The 23,559-nt window shown below is 47.8% G+C and overlaps 1 protein-coding gene across 1 annotated transcript in view; it reads right to left on the bottom strand.

The window, feature by feature from the left end:
* The window catches only part of ppargc1b (peroxisome proliferator-activated receptor gamma, coactivator 1 beta), a 57,175-nt gene that overhangs the window by 12,975 nt on the left and 20,641 nt on the right, over positions 1 to 23,559 (bottom strand). The window contains exons 2-3 of the mRNA XM_042213987.1: positions 5,823 to 6,008; positions 779 to 973 (exon numbers count right to left, since the gene is read on the bottom strand). Coding sequence (XP_042069921.1) covers positions 779 to 973; positions 5,823 to 6,008 — 381 coding nt within the window. The remainder of the gene's footprint in view (positions 1 to 778; positions 974 to 5,822; positions 6,009 to 23,559) is intronic.

A 23,559-nucleotide genomic window follows, 5' to 3' on the forward strand; every position in this document is an offset into this window, starting at 1 on the left:
GACAGACACACACACACGTCAGCACAAAGACCAACACAGACCACCTCACTCATGGTCCTGAGACTGTGTAGGTCTGCAGAATCGTCAAATCACTCACACAACTTTGAAAGTTTCCTAAAAGTCTGAGGTCAGCAGCTTGCTGTAAGAAACTGTTGTATCGCGGTTCTCAACACATCTCAGACTTTATTCTTTTTCAGGATTTCATCATTTATGACCAGATCTCATTCTCACACAAACCTCTACAAGGCGCTCTCTCTGAAGCATTTCACCCTATTTGTGTGACTGAAATAATGCCTGGTTCCCAGAAACGGGACCCCCACCCCCACATACACACAGGATGAAAGGTTACTTTGTGCTGCTCTGTTTTCCTGCAGTTAAAGGCAGACTTTGAACCTCGCAGGCCGATGAGGGGATCATGAAGGTTAGTGAACGCGACACAGATGGAGATACGGGGGAGAAAGCTGCAGGGAGAGCATGGGAAAGGAGAGGCTCAGCACGTTGGGGTGACGAGGGCTGGATAGGGTTTGAAGCTCGCATTAAAGGATCTCTGTCTGTTGGGCTGTGAGAGACGTTTGATTTGCAGACCAATGACAAAAGAGAAACAGGAGATGAATATACCAAACATAACAGCCCTCTGTTATGTTTGGTATATTCATCTCCTGTTTCTCTTTTGTATACCAAACATAACAGAGGGAGATGTGGAAAATTGAGGTCCAGACTCAGAATAGAGACAAGAGAAACAGTTCTGATGCTGCTTCACGCCGCTCTGTGTTCTTACCAGAGATGGGTCCTCGGTCTCGGACCCCAGAGGCTGGCTGAAGTCCTCGGCGCTGAGAGAAAGACCATCTTCCTCTTCTTGGCTGGGCTCCTCCCCCAGGGCGGGGAACACAGAGAGTCCACCCACCTCGGCATCCACAATCCCATCCAAACTGTCGGTGAGAGCGGCGAGCAGAGCCGCGTTCTCCTCTTCTATCTGCAGGAACAGAACATGGGCGGGATCAGGAACACCGATACAAACCTCAGAGACCCACTATTAATCCACCACACCAGATCTATCATCATCACCACATTCATATGAATGGATGGATGTTTGGATATATAGATGTATGTTTGGATGGATGGATGTATGGACAGATGTCTTGGTTCTCAGACTGAAGGACTCTTTGGGAGCTGAATCACTCCTCAAACAATGCCCCATACATTCTGATCACTCTTTCTTCTTGTTTGTGTCATTTATCACAATAACATCACAGGTCAGGTGACTCCACTCTGACCTTTGACCTCATTATCTCCGTCAGTACGACACTGAGTTCTCTGCAATGCTGTATGTGCACTTCTGTAATGTTTCAGCATGAACATTGTCTCGTTTGAAGAAAATAATGTTTATGTGTAATTTCAGTCCAAGCTCAGCTCTCTTTCCACCGCCGGCCCTCCTGTGACATCCACACAGGAGTTGTTTACTGTTGATGAGCTGCCATCTTGCTGAGAGCAGAGTCTGGTGGAGAGGCGATAGCACGGCTGGCCTACGGGAAGCCAGCGAGCTTCATTCATCTGTCTCTCTCTTTTATCATCCAGATCCATCTGTCCCCAGCTGCCAAAACTATTTATTCCTACATTTATTCTCCATCTTCAGGCCAGCTCACGTCTTCTCTGCGGGAATCTACACAGTGCTACATCAGCAGACGAAAGCCTTTGATTGGCTAAAAGCAATACTTAATTTAACAGTCACAGAAAAACAGATTTATATTTACCTGACAATCAAAATACAGACACTTACTTATACTTACTTACTTACACTTTGTTAGGTACACCTGCTAGTACTGAGTTTAACTCTTCATGGCTCAGATTCAACAAGCTGCTCAGAGACTGACATCATTATGACATCATCACACAGCTGATGCAGATGTGTCTCCTGCATCTCAAAGCTGCTCTGCAGGACTGAGATCTGTGTCTGTGGAGGCTGCCTGAGTGCAGTGAACTCACAATCATGTTCTAGAAACCAGTCTGACATGATCTGAGCTTTGAGACACGGAGCTTTGTTATCCTGCTAAAGACGGTGCAATGAGGTCAAAAAGGATAGGCGTGGTCAGCGGCAGCACTCGGCCAGGCTACAGAGTTTAAACGATGCTCAGCTGGTACTGAGAGTCACACCAGCAGCAGCCTGAACATGGACACAGGCAGGATGGATCCATGCTTTAAACTCGTCAGACCAGGAGACGTTTCTCCAGCTTCTGTTGTCCAGGTTTGAGAGTCTGTGTTAGCCATAGACTCAGTTTCCTTTTCTTACTGACAGCAGTGACACTGGTGTGGTCGTCTGCTTCAAGGTTCAGAGACGCTCTTCTGCAGACTTTGGTCGTGTCCAAATTCATGGGCTGCATCCTCCTGAGGACCCGGCCTTCGCAGTCTACGTGGGTCGGGTCCTCAGAAGGTCGGGTAGGCCGGAAGTAAACGGCCGTGAAATTGGACGGTCTAGCCTTCAGATTAGCGTCACCGCTGTCTCGGTGGAGTTTAATAAAGTCAGCCGTCTGCTCCTTGCTATCTAAAATATAACAGGACACTGGCGTAAATTCTCGACTGTCTCATACTTCTGTTTAATCAGTTTTCTGTTTGACGTTTAGTCAGCTGTGTAAAAACCAAGGAGGAACCCACCCTGGGGATTAATAAAGTTTTATTTTATCTAATCTAATCTAATAACTTTAATCTCAGCCAAACCGATTTACTCACGAACAAACAAAACACTGAAAAAAGCCCAACAATAACATTTTTAGGTTGTCTAAGTGACTTATATATTACGTTTAACCCGAGCAGCGAAAGTCCGCGGTGATCTGAAAATGATGTGCCGGGAGTTGTGCCGTTCTCGGCCGCATCAGTAACCCTCGAGCTCCCGGCTAGCTGTCGAGCTGGTGGGTAGCAGACGTCTCCGAAAACGTCGAAGCACTTTTGCAAATATGCGATATCTTGATAAACCGAGCAGATATTTGATGTTTACACGGACTACTGTGGCTCAAGAGTTGGGAGTTCACCTTGTAATCGGAAGGTTGCCGGTTCGAGCCCCGGCTTGGACAGTCTCGGTCGTTGTGTCCTTGGGCAAGACACTTCACCCGTTGCCTACTGGTGGTGGTCAGAGGGCCCGGTGGCGCCAGTGTCCGGCAGCCTCGCCTCTGTCAGTGCGCCCCAGGGTGGCTGTGGCTACAATGTAGCTTGCCATCACCAGTGTGTGAATGTGTGTGTGAATGGGTGGATGACTGGATATGTAAAGCGCTTTGGGGTCCTTAGGGACTAGTAAAGCGCTATATAAATACAGGCCATTTACCATTACTTTCTCGCCTGAAAATATGTTAAAAGTTTATTTTGTGACCCAGAAAGATTAGTATGAGTAATTTTAAAACTTAGTAGCGGCCGCCATTGTTGGAAACTGGAGTTTGGCTGGGCCGCGCTATGAATTCTGGGATATGGTAGGCCACGAAGGACACACCCGACCCATCCTTCAAATTCGGGGAAAAGGAGGACGCATTTGTCGGCTGCATTCGGAGGAGTCTACGAATTTGGACAGCCTTCGGCGCGTCGCTGTGACGTAATCGGTCTACAAATGCGGCCTCAGGAGGATGCAGCCCATGAATTTGGACATGACCTTTGGTTGTAGCGAGTGCTTACTGGAGTTATTGCTGCCTTCCTATCAGCTCTAAGTAGACTGTCCATCCTCCTCTGACCTTAGCGAGTCATTTCCTCCCACAGAGATGCTGCTGGCTGGTTATTTCCTCTGAGCTCAGAGATGGTTGGAGATCAGTGTGTGAAACACTCAGACCAACAACCATGCCACATTCTTTCTTCATCATTCTGATGCTCAGTCTGAGCTTCAGCAGCTTGTCTTGCCGTGTGATTGGCTGACACACAAACAGCTGAATAGATGTCCACTGAGCATGTGTGGGCTTTTATTGCTAAAATCATAATTCTAAATCAATTTGCTCTTTCCTTTCCTGATCTCTGCACTCTGAGGTTAAATTAAGTCACACAAACACGATCGATAACCTCCAGCTGGGGATGAGATTGCGACACGCGACCGTAAATAAGCACCATATTGACTGAAAGCAGAGGGGCAGAGACACTGGGAGGGCTTCATGTGTCTGCTTATCACTCTATTCATTACTCGTGTTCATAATCAAACGCGGTCTGACCATCTACACTGCTGTATTAATCTGATCAATATAGTATTGACTGAAATATAACATATCAGAGGAATGAAGGGGGGTGCTGTGTTTTTCAAAGCTGTACATGTGCAGAGTGAGTTTGCAGAAACAGAAAAATGAGTGAACACAGACCAGAACGCATCAGGAGGAGCAGTTACTGGTGACAAACACAGAGAGGAAAAAGTGCCATGAAGCCATCAAAGAGCTCCCGATACCACAAAGGCCGGGAAGTAAAGCAGCTGCAGTGTTTGATCGAGACAAAGAACCAGAAAAACGGTGAGATTAACGCGCCCGTTTCCTCTTCGTGTATTTTCTTATTAGTCGGCTGCTGTTAGACATGAAGAATCTCACTGCTGTAACTTCTCAGTATGAATACACCTGTGTCCATGATTGTGTCTTTGCGACTGTGTGTGTGTGATTTTGTCTGTGCTGTATGATTGTGTCTGTAACTGTGTCTGTTGTGTGTCTGTGATTGTGTTTGTGCTGTATGATTGCGTCTGTAACTGTCTGTGTTGTACGTCTGTGATCTTGTGAAGTTTAGTTTCGTGTCAGCAACAGGAAGTCAAAGAGTCGCTCAGGCGTCAGCTAATGTGGATCGAAGTAAGAATAAAACTGAGGCGCTCAGAGTGCAGACAGGGGCTGTGGGTGTTTATTTACCTGAATTCCCATAATGCTTTGCCTGTCTTCATTTAACCAATACTCTCTGTGGCACATTGCAGCATCAAAGCAATTTCCATCAGCAGACTTGCATTACACAGCAGATGATGTGGACCTAAATGCTACTTTATCTCTCCGCTATTGTCTTTTTATTCTCGAGGTGCTCTCAATTTAGCCTCCATAATGGGACTGCAAGACTTTGCAGGGACTGCAAACCTATGGACGATCAATGATCCAGGGCCGGCTCGCAGATAAATAAAGATTAGAAGGGTATTCCTTGAATTCATCCCGGAAGGGCACCAGACACCGGAGCCTCGGGCTTTCAGCGGCCCAGCAGATGTGCTGCTTGCATCATCGTGTTACATGCAGCATAACTGGGAACTACTTTCTCGGCTGGGCCCACAGAGACACGCTGCATGTCCACATCTAAGCACAAGGGTCAAGACAGGGCTTTGGGTTTTACACCCACTTCAGCATAGGAAACTTTGGCTCTCTAACAACATGCTTCTGAGACCCAATTCCACGAAAGGCACGTGTGAGATTCAATTAACAGCTGAATTAATTCATAAAACAACAGCTTTGGTCAAAAGGTCTGAAAAAACAAGAAGGTGCCAAAACAAAAAGCACAGATTCAGCCTCTGTTTGGTGTGAAGTGCTGAGACAAGCCTGCAGTGCGTGGACATGTTTGCCAGCTGATTCCGGCCTAATACCTCGTGCTCGCCTCAGTTCACTAAAATAATATCAGAGCACATATTTTGTACACTGTGCAGCTAAAGGAGTCAGCAGGGAGTATTTGGGAAGTCCTTCACACAACACAACTTTGTCTCAACACTAAACAACGGACGAAGATTCATTTCCCTCTGACCACCAGCTCTTCCAAGAATAGAAAGATAACGAGCATAGGTATGAGAAAGAAAGACGCCGAAAAAGGAGACGTATTTTCGAGAAGAGGCGCCGGCTTCAGGACAGAAACCTCACCTCGAACAGCTCGTCTGCTGTGCTGTAGTGAATGGAGGCCGGCGACGCGTTGGCCGACTGATCGTTGCACCACTGCAGCTCGCTGAGGCAGTTGACGCTGTCAAAGTCGCTGGTGTCCAGCTGGGAGAGGTCAATGTCCGGGAAGTCGGTGTCCAGACGGTCCGAACACACCTCCTCCTCCCCATACTGAGGACGGAAAAAGAGAAGGAGAGGTCACGTTAGTTAAACATCGAGATCAAAGCAGCATTCCCAGGAGCCTGGGTTCTTTCGGGATACAAAAAAAATAGCACAAGTCACAAAGATCACAGCTGGGTAAAAGTGTTTTTGTTCTGCTTTGCCTTAAGCAGTGGATGATGCTATCTGTGCTCTCTGAAACACAAACGTGGAGATGGTTCTCCTTCCACGACTCCGATGAGTCTGAATGTTTCTGTGTGGTTGTACTGTCAGAGCTTCAGTTCCAATCAAGCCGCCCTTTCTCAAAGTGAGAGGCACTTTAGATAAAAGTCTGCACTGTAAATCACTGTTCGCTGTCAGCATCACAAGGAGCTCTCATCAACAGCTGCTCATTAGATGTAATAAGGCTTCCACATTAGAGGAGGTTCAACACCAGGATCGCACAGACTGTCTGTCACATGTACAGTCGCCCAGTGTGGACGGTCTTCATCTATTAATGCACGTCTCACTGTGGTCACAGTGACACATGTGATGAGTGCTGGTTTTACTGAGCTGCATGTGTACTCTGACCGAGGAGGTGGATGGTTGATATAACTTTGTTTTCTGATGTTCTTTAGTGACAAATATCTCAAAGTTGTTCGAGCTCTGCGCGTCACTCACTGCAAACACCGAAAGAGAAAAAAACAGGAGACCTAGGCTTAGACACACAGCAGAGGAATGGAGATTATTTCCAGGCAGTAATCAACAACGAGGATCTCCTACGATCACATGAAATCACAGGAACCTCCACATGAACTCTTATGGACATAAAGGACCTCAGCAGGCACCCTCTGACCCCTCGCAACATCTGAGGTAACAAGACCTCAAGAATCATTTCCCATTACCAAATCACTCGACACCTACACGAAGCCTCTGCCTGAAGGAACCAGAGCCTTCACCCTTCATAAAGTCAGGAACTGCCAAACACTTCTCTAAAACCTCAGCGATGGCTTGCCCCACTCTGAAAAACCCACTCCCTGAAAATGTCCGTTGCCCATACAAGACGATTTCAGATCCCGCTTCCTAATCAAGAATTCCTGAAATGCTCTCAGGAACATGTGAAAAGGGAAACTGTGCTCAGTTTGTGTTTTACCCTCAAGATCACATCTCTAAATTCTTTACCATGTGACTCACAGTCACAGCAGGCCGAGCCTCTCTCACACACTGAGCCACGTCACTGTGAAGAGCAGGAAGTGTGTGTGCGTGACTCGCCGTGATGGGAAATGACTGCGTGGTCTCTGAAGGGAGGAGGAAACATTCCTTCCTTAACGTCTGCATGAAGACGACACACAGAATCAATGTCCTGTTTTATGAATGATGAGGAAATGACAACACACACACTGGGTCGACCAGTTAAACGTCTTTAACTGATTCAAACAGATCAGCTTTCCTCAAACACAAAGCAGCTCAGCTTGTAGCCGACTCGTCCTCTGCCGTTTGTGTCTGAGCGTGCAGAACACTCTGTCCCAGCAGCAACTGTCACGTTTCTATCAGGTTTCAGCTAGCATAGCTGAGACCACTGATGTGATGATGAAATTAACCAAATTACCACATTCAACACGAGCAGTGCTCTCTGCTCACACAATGAAAGGAACACTTTTTATTCCGAGTTCAGAGACCCACCATCTCTGAGGAGGCGTATCCTGTCATTAGGTATCAGGGTGAAATCCTTGGACCCACTGTCAGACTATGTTACATGTTTTAATGTTATATTTAACCACATATGGCCTAAATTGCACTCGTTCAATTTAAATGTTTTATTTGAAGCATCATCTGCACACAGAGGCTTTTTCACCAGTGACAGTACGACTGTCTCTGTGGTCAGCACTCGACAAACAAACGATCACAAACAAGAATTAATGAGACAAAATTACTTGCAAAGGTTCTCTTTTGTGCTTATAACATGGAGATGCTCACATGCAAAGTTTAAAACAGTCTTTGTTTGTTTTGCAGAGGACGACTTTTCAGCTGCTGGAATAAATTCATGGCACTGCAGCAACAGCTTTACGGCATGTTTCAGAAATATTTATATTTATATTTATATTTCCACGGCAACTTCTTCTGGAAGATATTTTAACCACCGTATGTGGAAAAACTCGCAATACATCAAGTATATATAGCACACTTGGGGCGACCGTGGCTCAGGGGGTTGGGAAGTGTATCTGTAACCGGAAGGTCGCCGGTTTGATCCCCAGGCTCTCTGTCCTGGCTCTTGGTCGCTTTGTGTCCTTGGGCAAGACACTTTAGCCTACTGGTGTTGGCGCGATATGGCAGCCTCGCTTCTGTCAGTCTGCCCCCCGACAGCTGTGGCTACAACCGTAGCTTGCCTCCACCAGTGTGTGAATGCGAGAGTGAATGAATAGTGGCATTGTAAAGCGCTTTGGGTGCCTTGAAAAGCGCTATATAAATCCAATCCATTATTATTGTCCATTATTCTACGTCAGACCCAACGCTGAGCCATTCAGATCGGCTCTGGGAATCTCTGGAACTGTGCAGGAGCTTCTGTTTGTAACACATAACACAGTCCACATCGGCAACTTGTCCAGCTGACAGACCACCACCAGCTACAACAAAGCAGCTCTGAGCCGTCTTCTACTTCACGATCACCATGAATGAACACATTTTTCATAAAAGCAATTAACAGTATTCATATATTTCTCCCAATCAGCTGTTCGATCGACAGCCAGAACACAGAAATGATAAAAGCCTCATCGCTCCTCTCCCCATCCTGCTGCCCCATCATTTTAATATTTGGCTGTTTTTGGACTGCGTGTTTTATCCCACTTTTAAATCAAAGCATAGTTACATCACACACACACCTTCAGTGATCTCCAACCTCAGCTCATCGCCTCGCTGTGCGTCTCGGTTTATGAGTGTTTATTCAGCGTGTTTATTTGGGTCATGGAGGAGATAAGATCAGCTGATAGCGTTTACGGTTTCATAAACGACTCATGAGACATGATCAAAGAGCCAATCAGCAGAGAGCATAGGAACCTGAGCGGTGGACAAGCTGATGAACGGAGCCGGAAACAGAAGACGCGCTGAAGGAGAGAAGAAGAAGAAGGACACAGGAAGGAAGATGTAGGTCAGAATAACGTCAGCGAAGGGAAAAGGGGAGGAGAGCGGTCATGACTTCACTGAGCAGGAGGAGGAGGAGGAGGAGGAAAGGTGGAGTGACAGAGGAGAGGGCGCCCTCGGTAAGACCCTCCCCCCGCTGCTGATGCAGGTGTGTTTCACCTAACTGAGTGTGAACCTCCCTCAGCATGCAGCTCACATCCTCCTCACGTGGCTCTGACTCATCTCCATCCTTTCTTCATTCCTACCATCATGCAGCCTTCCCTCGTTGGCCACTCTGCCCTTTTCTCCACTTACAGTTTCCTCGTATACTCTTTTTACCCTCGTCCATCAGAGGACAGTCTGATTGAATGTTACCACTCCTCCCTCCATCATCCTCCCTTCCCTCCACCACAGCCATCAATCAATAAAACCATCCCTGAACATGACACGCATGCACAGGCACACATATGGGGACATCCCACGTATGTAGAACATGTCCCAGAACATCAGTGCACACGTGACGCTGCAGCAGCGGAAGGCGATACGAGGCTGCGGCGTGCTTGTAGTGCTGCACTGACTCTGAATAGCGACAAAGACTGAAAGCTTCTCGACATGAATCAGACGCCGGGAGGAGGAAGCAGCTCGGCGAGGAGCAATTCTGCTCCTGTTTCCAGGAAGGATTGTGTTAACCGTCTCTGCAAAGATACAAACCAAACATAAACACGTGTGCAGCATCCAATCAGGTGAGGGGATTCACTGCAGGTCCAAAAGTCAAACTGCGTCAGAGCATTTACAGGAAGGCTCTCAGAGCCTCCAGACGCCCATTTAAGGCATTGATGCAGTGATTTACTGCTGACCTGCGTGTGATTGAGAGCAGATGTTTGCTCGTGTTTCATTGAAGCCTTTCTGTCGCTCCCCATGTTTATTCCAACTGCTGCGAATGTACACCGGCTCTGACACTCTGACCCCGTATCGGGTCGAGTTCAGGTGAGCGCGAGGAGGCGGAGCTTTGACTCCTGCCGATCGAAGTCAGGGCTCAAATTTTTGCAGTCATCAAGCATCAGTTGAGGGAGAAGTGGAAGCGACCAGAAGGTGAGAGCAGCACGTACGTGCCCGCTTTTGCACAAAGCAGGTCCTGACTCGTGCCAAGGAGCCTGAGATGTGACTTTAAATGAGAGGTTTTGCTGAGTGACAGCACGGCGCTCCGTCATCCCCTCTCTGAAAGCAAACGGCAGCAGAGGCGGGTTTATTCCTCCCTGACACCACGGCCCGTCAGCATCACTCAGAGTGTCTCTGAAACCGTTACTGCTCGAACGGACAGATTAAACAAATGAGCATGAAATTAATGCAGAATACTCACACCTTTGAAGTTACTGACAGACAGAGACGAAGGCTCTGTGCTGAGCCTCCGCCTCGTGCTGGAACAGCAGAGGTAATGTGCAAATGAATGAGCCTGACCTCTGAGATCTGCTCACTATCAGCTCCTTCAGAAGGTCCTCACTGTGTAATTCTGCTGTTTTGGGGGGTGGAGGTGTGGTGGGACCCATTTGTGGTTAATGTGTGCCTGAGCGAAAGCAGCGAGACGCTACCAACACGAAGAGTCCGCCGGGACAATCGTGCATTAAACCTGGGCTATTTATAGCACGCCTGCACGTGGGAGAACTATCTGGGCTAAAAGGAGAGAGTGGATGTGGAAAGGCCAGCGAGGCTCTGCGGTGGAGCTCTAGCATCCTTCGTTTCTATCTTTAAACACTCAGATTCCTCAAAGCTTATCTCTGGGTTGGCTAAGCGCGAGCGCCGCATCTTTCCACTGGACTCAGAGTTACACAAGCTGAAATCATCTCGTTAGTTGAGGTCACCCTTCAAAGGTGAATGCTTTTTTAACTCTTTAAGAAAAATATGAAGCAAGAAAAATCTCAAAGAACACACAACTATCTGCAGACGGGTCCAGAAAGGACACAAGGAGGAGGCCACACACAACTGGGACAAACATTAGCTTCTCTGGTGATTCATAACTTGAGTGAAATTAGGCTGTCATGTTTTTGTACATGCATCACACCTCCTCCAAACTTTGGGCCAAAAATCACGACAATAAAAATAGCGGAGCGTTGATAATAACGTGTAACTTTATTGATCCACACGCAGGAATCAAAGCTCGGCTGCTGTCCTGGCAGCTGGACGCAGGCCTGTTGTAATGTTGCGCAAGGTCAGTCACAAGTCCGGTCATGTGAGAGCTGTCCCAACTTCCCTCAAACACACACACACACACACAAGCAACACCATACAAGTTCAGGCTCTCTGGACTGCACACCGCAGGAGGCTGAGAGCGGAGCACTGGGTGGTGTTTCCAGGTTAGCGAGTTTCAGAGACCGGGCTGCCCTCAGGGCCTGCAGCTCCAGATCAGCTGAGATTACCAAACAGCTGATGTTGCAACAGCACTCACTGCAGAATCACTGAAATAATCCCGGAACACAAAAGGAAGTAATCGATGCTTCGATCGACACCTTTCCCAAACTCCTGATCCTCTGCGCAGCGAATCCACGATTAGTCTGCTCCCCGTGGCTTTAGTGCGATTATGAACATATTTTATCGGGACTTGAAATGACCCAAGCTCGTCTTTGACAGATGCAGTAATGAGGAAAAGGAGGCGTGGCACAGACGTGAAGGTGAGGTGACGGACGCTCCCATAGAGCTGAAAAATGGTGATGAGAGGCAGCGGATGAAGAAGGTGTAATCACATCCAAGCTCCACATAAAGAACTGACATGGAGGAGATAAGGCCTTTAACGCCCACTTTGTTGTAAGTCACTTTGACAGGAAGTGCTTGGTGCAGGAATCTGACGGCCCACAGAACCACGCAAAGCTCACACACAGCAGGAGAACACAAGCTGACGCAGTGATCCCTGCAGCTGATCGCAGTCACAGGGTCTGTTTGAAGGTTCACTGCGACACACCTGCGAGCGGTGGAAGGATTTCAACTTCCACGCAGCCGGTAAAGAAAGGATGAGCTTAATCACAGCAGACAAAAAAGTGCCCCTCCCTCCTCCCCCCACAAAGAGCCAATTACCTGCCGTTTGATTATTGAGGCACAAAGTGAGACAGTGAAAGCTCACAGGGGTATATGCCAAGGCTGAGCGTTTAGTCCATTTGTCCCGAGAAGCTTGACTGAGCGCCACAGCGTTTTTCCCTCGCCTCCTCCTGTGACAGCTCACCGTGTAAACTCAACTTTAATCTGCTGATTGACCAATAACATGCAGATGATGCCACAAACATGCAAACATGGTTCTGTCAGGCTGCTGTAACATAGCTTGGTTGCTGAGATCTCTGATCCATCCATTCTACTGCATGGGGACTCCCAGAGCAGCTCTGCATGACTCACAGCTCAAAATAATCCTCCTTTCTCTGATACCGAGCCTCCGTGCAGAACTTCAGTTCATCCTTGTTGATTGGCTGCCCTTCGCTAACAGCAGGATGGTGGAGCCTGAGCTCAGCAGCAGCAGCAGGAGGGAAACGACCTGCTCTACCACACCGAGCTCTTCACACTCATTCAGACAGAGCCACGGGACGTTTGTCCATCAGAATTTCCAAGGCACTGATGGGACAGGGGTCACAGGTGTGTCTGTGCACAAGAGAAAGCCCCGCCCCCAGATCTCTGTTTCCTTACAAAGACAAACAGCTCAGAGCTGGAACAGGGTCTGGATTCTGGACTTACTCTTTTCTGTCTGAGAGAAGAAAGAAGAAACTCTACACAACGTAAATGTGCTATTACAGTGTGTGTGTGTGTAAACCACACACACTTGTAATAGGTGTATATGTGTGTGTCCTGTCATAGTGTGTTTGTTACTATCTTTAGCTCTTATCCTGGTCTCATGACCAGTTCTTCCACAGAGTGCTGCTGACTCGAGGAGCTGCTGCCAGAAAAACAGGAGTGTGTGTCTGTGTGTGTGCGTGTGTGTGTGTATAGTGATGAGTAAAACTGAGGCCAACTGAAGGAGGAAGTGAGATGCTGCTAAACCAGAGTGCTGTGAAGTACTGACTGTTCCCATCACTGCTGCTGCTTCAGGGTGTGTGTGTGTGTGTGTGTGTGTGTAGTGGGGTATAATGACTTGTCCTGCTGAGGTGCCATTTTTATGTTGTATATTTAAAGCAGGACTGAAACAACGTGTGATCACAGATCTGAGAACAGCCCCACCCTCTCCTCCGGCTTCACACAGGTGTCCGTTCTTAAATCTCCCAGTAGGAACCCTGGACCTCCTCCAGCAGGGGGAAACCGTCCTTCAACATGATTTTCATTTCTGGGTGGTGATGAGACTATGTCTGTGTGTCAGCCTGCATCAAAGGTCATGACCTTCAGTGTGATCAGACCAAAACTCTGGTGGATGCTCTGTGTGAGAGCTCTGCCCAAAGACGTCACAGGTGAAGCATCTTTCACCTGTGAGGTGATTAATCTCAGTTTAATGATCTAATCCAGCTGCAGAGTTACTGGAGTTCTAACCCAGCTGTAGGAAACTGTCAGGAACACTGATAACTAGTGGTGCAACGGATCAAATATCTCGTGGTTCGGATCAGATCACGGTTTTAAATCACGGATCGGATCAATTTTCAGATCAGCAAAAAAAAGAGAAAAAAAGACAAAAATTTGACTCGCCATTTACTTATTTAAGTATTTTTTCCTATTAAAAAACATTCAGCTCAAGACTCATTCCACGCACTTATATAAAAATAAATTAAGGTGCAATATGGACTTTATGGACAATACTGGGCATCCTCTGCACACGGCCATAAACAACCAGAGGAGTCTGTTCAGTGAGAGGCTGCTTCTCCCAAAGTCAAGGACGAGCAGACTTAAAAACTCCTTTGTCCCACACACTATCAAACTGTTTAACTCCTCGCTGGAGGGGAGAGGGAGGGGAAACAGGGGGACAAAGGAGGGGGGGACAAGTAAGCTGTAGTGCCTTTTCCCTGTGCAATAGTTTTTGTTAACATCCAACGGTGTAATAGACTCACAATACTTGAAATGTGCCATTCCCTTGTATTCTTATTCCTATTTATCCCTTTTGTATACTCTGTATTTATATATGTGTATATGTGGCATATTTCTACTCACATTCTGCAACTTCTGTCTGTGCTGTGCTACTGGAAACTGAATTTCCCAGAGGAACCCATGGGATTAATAAAGTTTCACCTAATCTAATCTAATCTATAGGGCAGTACAGGGCTTTGTATCTACCACTCCGCTGTGATATAATGAGTGGTCACGGTCATGTGGCTTTCCGTTGACCTGGAGCTCCACCCATTTGTAGTTAGGGCAACAGAAGATGCCTGGGACAGTTCAGCTGTAACTTTGAACTTTTCCTGCTTATACATGCTTGGAACGATCTTGTCACAGAAGTGGACACTCAGCGTGGCTCAAGCACGTTCATCATAGTTTAACCCCTTGTTTTGCACAACGGAGTACGGCCTCACGTCTGCAGCTAAACACCCCAGTAGCTTTAGCCCGGTTGGATTGGGCAGCAAAGGGCTGCTTAAATGCCACAAAGTCCTCTGCTCCTCCACTTGGACCGCTAGCGCTGACCATAACTACCGATTGACAGACTGACCACCATACACATACTTTTCACGTGCGTGCCGAACCGTGGAGTGGGATCGGTTCGGATTACGGATCAACCGTGATCCGTTGCACCACTACTGATAACAGCCTCCTGCTGAGCTGAGTGAGCATCTCACCACCTCACGTCTAACTATCTCTTAGCTGTGGTTCTAAGATTGTTCGTGCAGGCTCGGCACCACAAACTCCTGAATCCGCTCTGACAAATTACACTCAGTCCCACTCAGCGTTCATGAAACTGTCATACTTTTATGTCTCTGGTCCGTCTGTGAACCTCCGCCCTCCCTCGTTACTGCCACAAGCTTCAAATGTGAGCAATGACCAACCTTAGCAGAGATGAAGTGAGGACCAGACAAATTGTGGTCAAGAGCGCGACGTGGGGAAGTGCTCGACCTCAGGCTGTTCTGTTTTGACGCTTCTAGATTCTGTTTCTTCTTTTCCTCCCTTCGTTCCAAATCCTCATTTCATCCCCCTCTTTAAGTCTAAAACCAGAAGCCCAGGGACGAGTCAGCCAATCAGAACATTTTGATTCATTTCAGTTTCAATGTTGAGAAACAAAACTTCTGTTTTTGGTTTTTATGGGAATATTTCTGTGAGCGTCTCTTCTGCTCGCTGAATGAGCCGCATGTCAGAGACTTCCTGTCCAGCTTGACAATGCGACAAACATTGTCCGTATGCAGGGTTTGGGTCCATCCGTCCGTCGTGGCTCGGACTCGCAAGGGTTAACAAACAGAGTCCAGGTTTCTTTGGGTTACGTGCGTCGTGGAATCCGGCCCGTCTACCTGTCTCTCTTTCTTCCTGCTGGCAGATCCGTTACACTGATCTCACCTCCAGCCAACCTCTGTCGCTCTGAAACCTAATCTGGCTTCATCCACCCCCCCACACCACCCCGCCTTCACGACTCCTTCACCTCTCAGGCAGGGAGAGCAGCAGAGGCGTGGGGCTAAATCTAGCCTGAGTATAAGAGGCTAATGATGCAAGGATGGAAATACGCACGTTAAGCTGACCAGTCTTTACCAGACTCGACAGGCCGGAGCTGTGCTAACACTCTTCCTGTTGTCCCGTCCTGCCCTCAGGTAAATTATATCCACCTGAGCTGAAGAGCCATCCTTGAGACACAGCCTGGCAGTCGCTGGACTTATTGACTGGGCTTCCTGGGATGTAGGCAGATCCAGTAAGACTTCAGATTAGCAGTAAAGGCTAAATCCGACTATTCTTGGGGCTGATGGGTACAAGTCTGAGACAGGGGAGTGGGGGGGAGGTGTTTTTTAATTACACCCATAAACAGAAAATCAAAGCCCTGCAACAGTAGAGAACACCTGGACCCAAAGTGTGAACATTCAGACAATGTGGAGTGACTGTGAGGTGCAGAACGGTGATGGAGCGAGGAAAACGAAGGCGAGCGGCTGGCGGACGGAGGCAGAGCCGCTGAGTTGGCTCTGCGGGGCTGCTGGGTAGTGGGATCTGAGGGGGAGGGCCGATTTAAAGCTCAGGTATAAGAGTGTTGGTGGCAGCTGAGATAGCATGGAGGCCGAGCCAGCTCAGTTCATTCAGGCGGCGCCTTGAAAGCGAGAACAGAGCAGAGAGAAAGAGAACGAGGAAGAACACCCGCGGTGACGAAAGAGGAGAGTCGGCCACACTGAACTGAACTGGCTCCACTTCCAGTTGAACACGCAGAGACGCTCCAATGGACCGCCGGCACAGCTAAACATGGAGAGGAAGGCCTCATCGTGATAAATTAAAGAAACATGAAGTTAAGCTTAGACCGAGTGTCCTCTGTATCCTCCACAGTTTCCCTTTCAGAGACCTGTGCTGATTGAAGTGCCACTGAGCACGCTTTATCCCTCAGTGCCTACGCACTTCCAGTCTCAGGTGTCCGGCCATCCCAGTATCTCATTCCAGAGCGCTGCAGCTCGCCCTTTAGCTGCTCTCCATCCATCAGCCCAACCAGTTTTCAAGATGAAGATGAAATTACTTTATTTAATCTTATACCTCAGGGTTTTACTGTGAAATATACACAACAGCAGCTGTATATTTTACCTGCCCTGTTTCTGAGCCCCGCCCCGGTCTCCTCTCACCTGGTTTCCTACAGCTCATTATTTAACCTCTCACCTGTGAAGCTGTACCTGCACCTGCTTCCATCATGTCTGCGAGGTCTTCAGGGATCAGAGGATCTGACAGGCTCCTCAAAGCTGTGCTAGCCATTAGTGGAGCTGATCCCTGCCATACATACACACCCGACCCAAGCTCATCCACCTCCCTGTGCTCCTACAGCATTGCCTGCACCCCTCCTCCTCCTCTTACTTCATGCAGTCCACATGCTTGTTTTTGCACTGAGGTGCTTTTTAAAGGAGCAGGAGTACCCATCATGCCTTTCTGCTCCTCCTCTTCATCCTGTGACACGTTCTGAATTTTATTACTGCCCCAAATTATTCCTGTGAACTTCAACCTCACATCTCTCGCACTGATCCCACTAATGTGCATCCAACCACCCTCCAGTAATCCACATCTATCACAGCCCCCCCAGCTCCACCCACCTCCACCTCCACCCTGTTAATCTATATTTTCAGTCAGACACAGTTTGTAATCTCTTAACAGGATTGAGAAAATCAGAGAGAACCTCATCAGGTCAGCAGGGGCAGGGGATAATGAGTGCGTGTGTGTGTGTAAAGGAGGATGAAACTAACAAAGAAGGATGAAGGCTTCATCGCCAGCAGGTGGATTCTGTGGGAATCTGATGGTCAGAGGTTTCCTGACCATCAGTGACAGGAAGGAGTCCTGCAGCAGATGGTGAGGTCGCCACAGTGCCCTGACATCATTGAGTCGATCTGGGATTAAATGAGGAAGACTCAGACAGCCTAAACCATCCGAAGGACGGCGGCAGGTTCTCCAAGACAGAAGCAGGAGCGCAGCAGGAGCCTCGCCTCACGTTTGACCAATGCATGGAAACCGTTTTCACCAAATCTGAGACGCCTGCATGGCGCCACACCCACTCATTCTGAAACTACAGCACTTCCCCCTGACCTTAATTCAAGTGTGACAGGTCAGCCAATCAGATTACTTCACTTTCATTTAAACTCACGGTCACGCCTTTTTGACCCGTCAGCCGATCAGATTTCATTAATCGAGGCCAACTATATGTTAACCCCAGCTGGTCAAACTTGTTCACAAACTTATTTCAAATCTAAACTTAAAGATCTCATTTTCAGCCTCCGGACCAAACGGAGTCTGCACCTCCTCAGCCTCGCTGCCGTCCTTCCTGCTTCATAACCACGCCGTCAGCAAAACTGCAGCACGCCGCAGCAGAGCACACGCCTTCAGCTTATTGTGACTAAAGAACCGCTGAGGCTCAGGAACACCTCAGACAAACAGAGCAAGGACGCCGGGAGGAAATATGATCCTTTCGCCTCGCAATGCGATATGGCGAGTTGCAGCAGCGGCAGCAGCAGCGGCAGCAGCAGCGGTGGGCTTTAATCAATCATCAAGAGTCAAATTAGATAATGGCTCAGCGTGTGGAACCACCTGATTGCACACAAAGCCCCTACAGGTGGACTCAAACTCACAGAGGTGTAAGGCATCACTTCCCTGACCCTAAAACACCACAGACAGGAAGGTGGCGAGCTCACGGAGCGGGCTGAGGGCGGAGAAGGTGAAGTAACGAGCTGGAGGCTTGCAGGCCCTGCTGCCCTCTGCTACCGTGACATCCACGCACTCTGGACTTCTTTATCTGCTTGTCAATCAACCACAACAGCCAATCGATCAGCCTTTACTTCCTGGCACGGTCAATAACAGGAGCGGCCACAGCACATGCATCTGAGTCCAGAACCAAATTCAACCTGCACCCGTCTGTAGTGTGTGTCTGTCGTGTGTGTCTGTAGCGCAGCTCAGACGTGTAAACCTCATGAAACCGTGAACACTCAAAGCTAATTACACGCCTAATCACATCCTGTTTGCACTCGTACAAACATAAACAAATCTGTGTGTGTGTGTGTGTGTGTGTGTATCTCTGTGACTGTGTGTGTGTGTGTGTGTGTGTGTGTGTGTTGTGTGTGTGTGTGTGGGTGTGCGTGAGTCTGTGTGTCAGTGTGAGCTGTGTTTTGTGTGGTCAGTTAACACACACACACACACACACACACACGACACACACAACACACACACACACACACACACACACACACCCACACACACACACACACACACTCATCAGTGATCCAGAGTTTGTCTGCAGGGCACTCTCACTTCTCTTCTAATGGAACGTGTCGTGTGTAACTAATAGAAAAATCTTATCACTGCTGGACATCTCTCACATACGCACACACACACACACACACGGCTGCTTTCTCAAGGTCGTTCTGATACTCGTAGGAAGTGTGTGTGTTTGAGGGTGTGATCTGCAGGAGGACAGACAGCAGTGAAAGCTTCAGGAGCATCAGAAACATCATTGCACACAAGCACTGATCATACAGACAACACCTCTGCCTCCCCTTCAATCGACAGGCGACTACACTACAACAACACACACACCCACACACACACACACACACACACACACACACACACACACAGGTGTGAGTGCAGCCAGCTCATCAAGGGGTCAAGCAAATTCAAGCTTTTAAATTCCTCCTTCTGTTTGTGTGTGTGCAGTATGTGTGCGTGTGCATCCTCTCTCTTTCCATCATCCTTTCCCCTCACTCTGTTTCTGTGCTCTTTCACTTCTCCTCAACCACCCACAGATCCCCACCCCTCCATTGCCTCCACCTTGTCTCACTGTAGCAGAGCAGAAAGGTGAAACTGAGCATCACGACACACCCCGCCCCTCCCTCTCAGTCGATTCCTCCCTGCATCTACAGAGTCACGACTCCTTAATGGTGCGAGAAGGGCAGCTGAGGCGGAGGAGATGGCAACATGGAGGAAACAGCTGATGAATCTTTTTTCCTGCTTTCCTGAAAGCACCTGAATGCAACAATGGGACCTTTTTACCCAGGATGAATCACAATGCGACGGCAAAATTAAGATATGATGGAGTACCTTTCTGTACATTTCACTCTGACACAAACAGACTAACAGCTGCCCATGAGCCAAATACATCCCATCGATCAACAACAAATAATCAATCAGCTTCTTTCCAAGACCGCGGCCACTAGTCACCTTTACCACTCTCAACGCATTCCAGATGCTGACTAATGAAGCCAGTTTCTGTCTAATATGTGTTGACGCACCTGCTCCTGAGACCCAACGATCCGCTCACATTAAAGAAAGCTTAATCACCCAGCGACCCCCGAGTTTCACCGTCAACACAGTAAAACCCACAGAGCTGTGGGTCACCCATAAACATGTTAAGTGGCAGACAGACACGCTGTAAAAGACGATGATTTGAATACTTCATCTAAGATTTTTAAACCTTAGGAGGATCGGGGCACGTGGCTGAAAGGTCAGAGTGCAGCCAAGAGGAAAAAGCGGCATCGTCACAAACCAGCCATAAGCATCAATTATCAGAGCTCACGTGCAAACATCAGTTCCAAGGAGGACCGATTCGCAGGCGCTCATTCCACTGACATCCCTGAAACTACAGATGGATCAGGACCAGCAGCTTTCCCGAGGATGCCTCAGCTCTCCGAGCAGCCCTGAAACCCACGCCGCTCCTGATCTCTCCTCTCCGAGTCTAAATATGGAAGTTATTTTTGCAGCCACGCTCGTCATCCATCTCTCCCCTCTCTCCTCAGGGAGCAGCTCTAATGCAGTGAGAGAGACGCAGGCAGACCTCCAAACATCAGCAGAGCCTCCTGCCTTCTCCATCACAGAAACCCATGCACCCCCATAGACACCCACACACCCATAGACACCTACAGACATAAAACTGAAGGAAGAAAAGGAGGAGGTGAGCAGCTCTTGGGAGAAAAGGTTCAAAGTTCAATGTTCCAGTGTCACTTTATCCTTGGTGTGTGTCTGTTTGTGCGCATGTGTGGGCGTGTGTGAAGTTTGGGGCTGTCACTGTATCCTCCACCCCTCCTCGCCAGGCCACCCCACAATTTGTTTTGTAACTCTAGCAGCTTGGACGGGGGGCACTCTGACCTTTATCCTGGACTGTTGGTGTGTGTGTGTGTGTGTGTGTGTGTGTGTGTGTGTGTGTGTGTGTGTGTGTGTGTGTGTGTGTGTGTGTGTGTGTGTGTGTTGGGGCGCTGGTGTTGTGGGGTTAAAAAGGGCACAGTGAGAAACAGCTGTGCCAAAGAGCGGCACATACTAGACAGTAAATAAAAACACACAGACAGAAAAAGGCCTGGGGCTGCTCCACACGCCTCCCACTGCCTCTGAGCCCACTCCACGTCTAACAGAAAGGTCACAGGTTCGATCCCAGCAGCGGACATGCCCTGAGCAAAACAAAAGGCCTTCCAGCCTTTCACACACACCATTTCAAAACAGTGCAGATGTGACACATGCTAAGCTGCACAGCTGCTGATTCTGCAGTGTGCTTCTCACACCGTAAAGATGATCCAGCAGGTTTCACGGAAATAGAATAAGCGTGTTATATTTGCACGCATCACGGAAAGCTCAGCGTTCTTCAGCCATCAGCCAGCTGATTCCTCCAATCAGGAACCCTATGTGGAGAAACAGAAACACAGGTTGACAGTGACCTCATCCATGTACCATGTGACCTGATCCCTACTGAAGCTCACCTGACCCCTTCCTCCCCGCACACCTCTAAGCGCATCCATATCACGGCATAGAGGGCAACGACGAGCCAGCCCAGTCACACTCGGCCAATTATGGAATTATGTAAAGTTGTAATAAACTTGCAACCAATGGCTAAAAAGTCCCGGAAGTAAACATGTCAGACTCTCACTGCAGAGCTGTGTGTGTGTTATTTCAGCTGATGGCCAAGCAGCATCATGATTAAATACACAGAAATACCTCAGAGCTGTTTTACGTGAAACTAGAGCTGGGCGATAGAACGATAACAATATGTATCGCGATATAACTTTTACTCGATAGAGAAATTAAGCTATCGCGATAGACCTCGCCGCTCTTGTCCTCAAAAAAAAAAAAAAAAAAGGTCAGCCAATCCAAATTAAGTAGCGCAGAGCCGAACCAATCACAGCCGCAGCGTCACGTCGCGTGACTTGTTACGTACAGCACAAGTGCCAAGCCGCACGTGTGTTTGTTTGGGAAGCAGCCAGCGGGTAATGGAGCCAGCGGGTAATGGAGGAAATGAGTGTGCCGACTAGAAAAATCAACCGAGCGTGACCGAAGAGAAAACAGATGATGGTTCCAACGCCGGAGAGATTGTCGAACGGAAGAGCCATAGAAGTTCCGTAGTGTGAAGGTATTTCGGCTATTTCAAGTCTGACAAAAAACAGAGTAGCGTGCACTGTAAATTGTGCCGAAAGCAAGTCTGGAAATACAATAAACTGGTGCATGCGTCACACTGTGCGCCACGTTATTGTTTCGGTGAAATGAATTTCTACAATACTGTTACTGTTAATTCTACTCTCTGCAGTGTTTAAATGCTTACATATACACACAGTTACTGTCCCTCCACACATACGACTCGGTTCTGCTTCTATGCCCCAGCTTTGTTTACTTTTTCCCACCGAGGCTTCTAGACTTCTGATTGGCCAACATTTCTGCACGGTTAGGAATCTAGCGCCACCTGCTGCTTTGGCATGTTCATAGCAGCGTTTTCCTTCATTTCTGCCTTTATGTGTGGACGGGATTATTTTTTAAAACGAAAACGGAAAATCTCCGTTTTCAAAAATACCCGTGTACGTGTGGACGTAGCCTCAGTCTCTGACTGGAAGCGCTAATTCGTCATTCGGCTTTTGTCAGACTAAAGTAACTGTTAAAACTGTTTGAAAAGCTAAGCTATACAACAAGGAGAGATTGAGAATTTCCTTTTAGTTCTCAGTTTATTTGATATTGACAAAAGTTAGTCAGTTTTGTCTGTTCTTCTGTAAAACAAACTAAGATTTATTTTTAGAATTAATATTTTGTTTCTAAGTGGAATTGACAATTTAGTAGTCTGTTTCGTTTGTTCTATTTTGAAACTTAAACGCTTTAGCGGCTGCCTTTTGTGTAGTTTGCAATATTTGCCTTTATTTATCTGAAAAAGTCTCATGTTCCTTAAGTACATCTACCCTGTTGAACTTATTATGGGAAATAAATATTTAAATAAAAACAAGCTGCTGATTATTTCACATTTTACTTGTGAGCAACGGCACATTTAAATCTTACAAATATAGTTATTTGGCTTATATCGTGATAGATATCGTTATCGCCTGAAATGAAAAAAACATATCGTGATATGAAAAAATCTCATATCGCCCAGCTCTACGTGAAACACCTGAAGCAGTGCAAGGATCAGGAGGCTTCGGCTCAGGGTCACTAGTGCAATGCAAAACAATGGCTAATTGCCTGCAGCTAACACTGTTCTGCAGTCCGACCATCACATGGTGTCATGTGACCTCACACAGAGGAAAGATTTCCTGTGGGTCGCTACTGAGGCAGCTCAGCCAGAAGATGGAAAACAACCCAAACTGTAAAGAGAATAATTTGAGTCTGATCACTGACCCACACTGCTGCAGGTCACATGGAACGCCTGTCTCTGCTCTGATTGGCTGTCTTCAGTGCTTCATTCCTCACACATCCTCCAGATCCATCCTCATCGCCCGTAACACACACGCTGCTGTCAGAGCAGCAGCACATTCTACTGAGAACGGTGTGTTTTCAAGACCAGAGCGAGCGAGCATGCACACTCTGATTGGTTTTGACTCGGCACTCAGAAAACATTAAACTTTCAGTCAAAAACACTTTGATTTTCTATCAGGAAAAAGAGACTAAAGTCCCCACAGAGAGAGAGAGAGAG

This window comes from Haplochromis burtoni, unplaced genomic scaffold (genome assembly GCF_018398535.1).
Source record: "Haplochromis burtoni strain Fernald_Lab_line unplaced genomic scaffold, NCSU_Asbu1 Contig_507, whole genome shotgun sequence".
NCBI classification, from domain to species: Eukaryota; Metazoa; Chordata; class Actinopteri; order Cichliformes; family Cichlidae; genus Haplochromis; species Haplochromis burtoni.